Raw genomic sequence first — 1,691 nt, forward strand, 5'->3', positions numbered from 1 at the left:
GGGGTGGACTCACTTATGGGATATACTGTATATATAATGTGAGGGGTGGAGTCACTTATGGGAGTTAGTGTTATTCAAGTAAATCTCATGTGTGATAGAATAGAAGCTGCTGGTAAAGAATGAGTATTTGTTGTGCCTAATAAGGGGAAGGGGGAGTTTTCATTTGTCTTCACAAGACAACAATTTATAGGTTTTTACAAGAAAAGCTTTGACTACTTGTTTATTGCTCTTTTTAGACAAGAATATAGATATATATGGGTAATAAAATGTTTATGTCTTAGACCTGTCACACCTGATAATAAAGAAGGATTACATCTACAGCTTAGAGACACCATCCACATATCCAGTAGTGACAGTCATTTCTAAGTCTCCAGGTTCTTCTCTCTTCATCCAGCAGTTGGATAAGGACTTGGGGATCCTGGACAATGGATTCTTCAGTTTGGGTGTTACATAGATCAGTAACATTGACTGTAATGCTTCAAAAGTGGTCCGTGGGAAAGAATGCATTACAAAACCGAATATGTCATAGAACCTCTCTGCCACTAAACTGATGATACAAAACAATACAAAGGTAAAGAAGGAACCAGCAATGTACTTAATGATTCTATAATAGGGATCCAGAGAGTTGGTCACATTCTTGTTACATCTCATGTGTCTGATGTGAAGGTACAGAGAGGTGATAAGAAACAACGAGGACAAGAAACGTATAAACAATAACACAAACATGTTTCCGAAGTATACAGCATGTTTTACATATATTTTTTCATGGACATTATCATTTGTTGAATTACTGAAAACAATACGAATATTTATAATCAAATAAGTCAATGAGGTTTGGCCAAAGAAAAACAGTAGAGAAGCCATAATAAAGTATAGGATCCTCTTTGAAAATAGTCTCCTCATCTGTAAGAAGAAGACACTGTGAATGTTGGAGATCTTCAGATAGAAGACGACGCCGAGTAGAGTGGACAACCAGAAGGAGGAATACATAGAGGAGATGGAAGTGATTTGGATAATAAAGTCATATACAGGAGAACACATTGTACAGAAAAATTCCCTGAATAGTCTCAGCTGGAGAAGAGATTGTGAAATCATCCTGGATATCATGATGGAGATGATGACTTGGTCAGACGTGGACATGATTCTTCCTTTCCTCCAATCCATAACATAGACAGCTATGATGTACACGTGTGTTATTAGTCCTAATATGAAGGCAATTTCTGTTGTAACAAGGAGACTTAAATGTACAATAGGAAGCTTATTCTCTATGTAAGAAGTCATCTCTCCTGCGGTATTAGTGATCTGCACTGATGGAAGGGGATATAGGTTACGGCTGGTGTAGGGAGAAATCTTATATCTCAAGGAATAATGCAAATCATAATGCAAAGACATGTTCTCCTCTTCTCTAATATCATGCAGCCTCAGGTGTGTGGAAAGATACTGTAAGCTTCATCACTAAGTCCAGTGTGTGGTCTTATTGGTGATTGACATCTATCAATGCGTAGGAACTCAGTAACTGAGCAGGACGACGCCCACTGGACTCCTAAGCATGAACAGAGCAGTGATGTAATTAAATCAAAGCAATACATAATCTTCTTTTCAAAAAATTGTTAGTTCATGTGCACATGGACAATGAGACAAATTCTCATAAAGGTGTACTCCGGCCCTAAGACATCTTATTCCCTATCCAA

The 1,691-nt window shown here is 37.7% G+C and overlaps 1 protein-coding gene across 1 annotated transcript; it reads right to left on the minus strand.

Annotated features, from left to right (window-relative positions):
- Window positions 1-315: 315 nt before the first annotated feature.
- On the minus strand, window positions 316-1,281 carry LOC130360934 (taste receptor type 2 member 43-like). The gene has a single exon (XM_056563489.1). The coding sequence runs from the start codon at window positions 1,279-1,281 to the stop codon at window positions 316-318; it is 966 nt and encodes a 321-aa protein (XP_056419464.1).
- Between the last annotated feature and the right edge of the window lie 410 nt (window positions 1,282-1,691).

The sequence above is a fragment of the Hyla sarda genome, chromosome 3, assembly GCF_029499605.1.
Source record: "Hyla sarda isolate aHylSar1 chromosome 3, aHylSar1.hap1, whole genome shotgun sequence".
Lineage (NCBI taxonomy): Eukaryota > Metazoa > Chordata > Amphibia > Anura > Hylidae > Hyla > Hyla sarda.

Coding starts and splice junctions, on each gene's coding strand:
- LOC130360934 (XM_056563489.1), bottom strand. CDS start 1,281: ATGACTTCTTACATAGAGAATAAGCTTCCTATTGTACATTTAAGTCTC.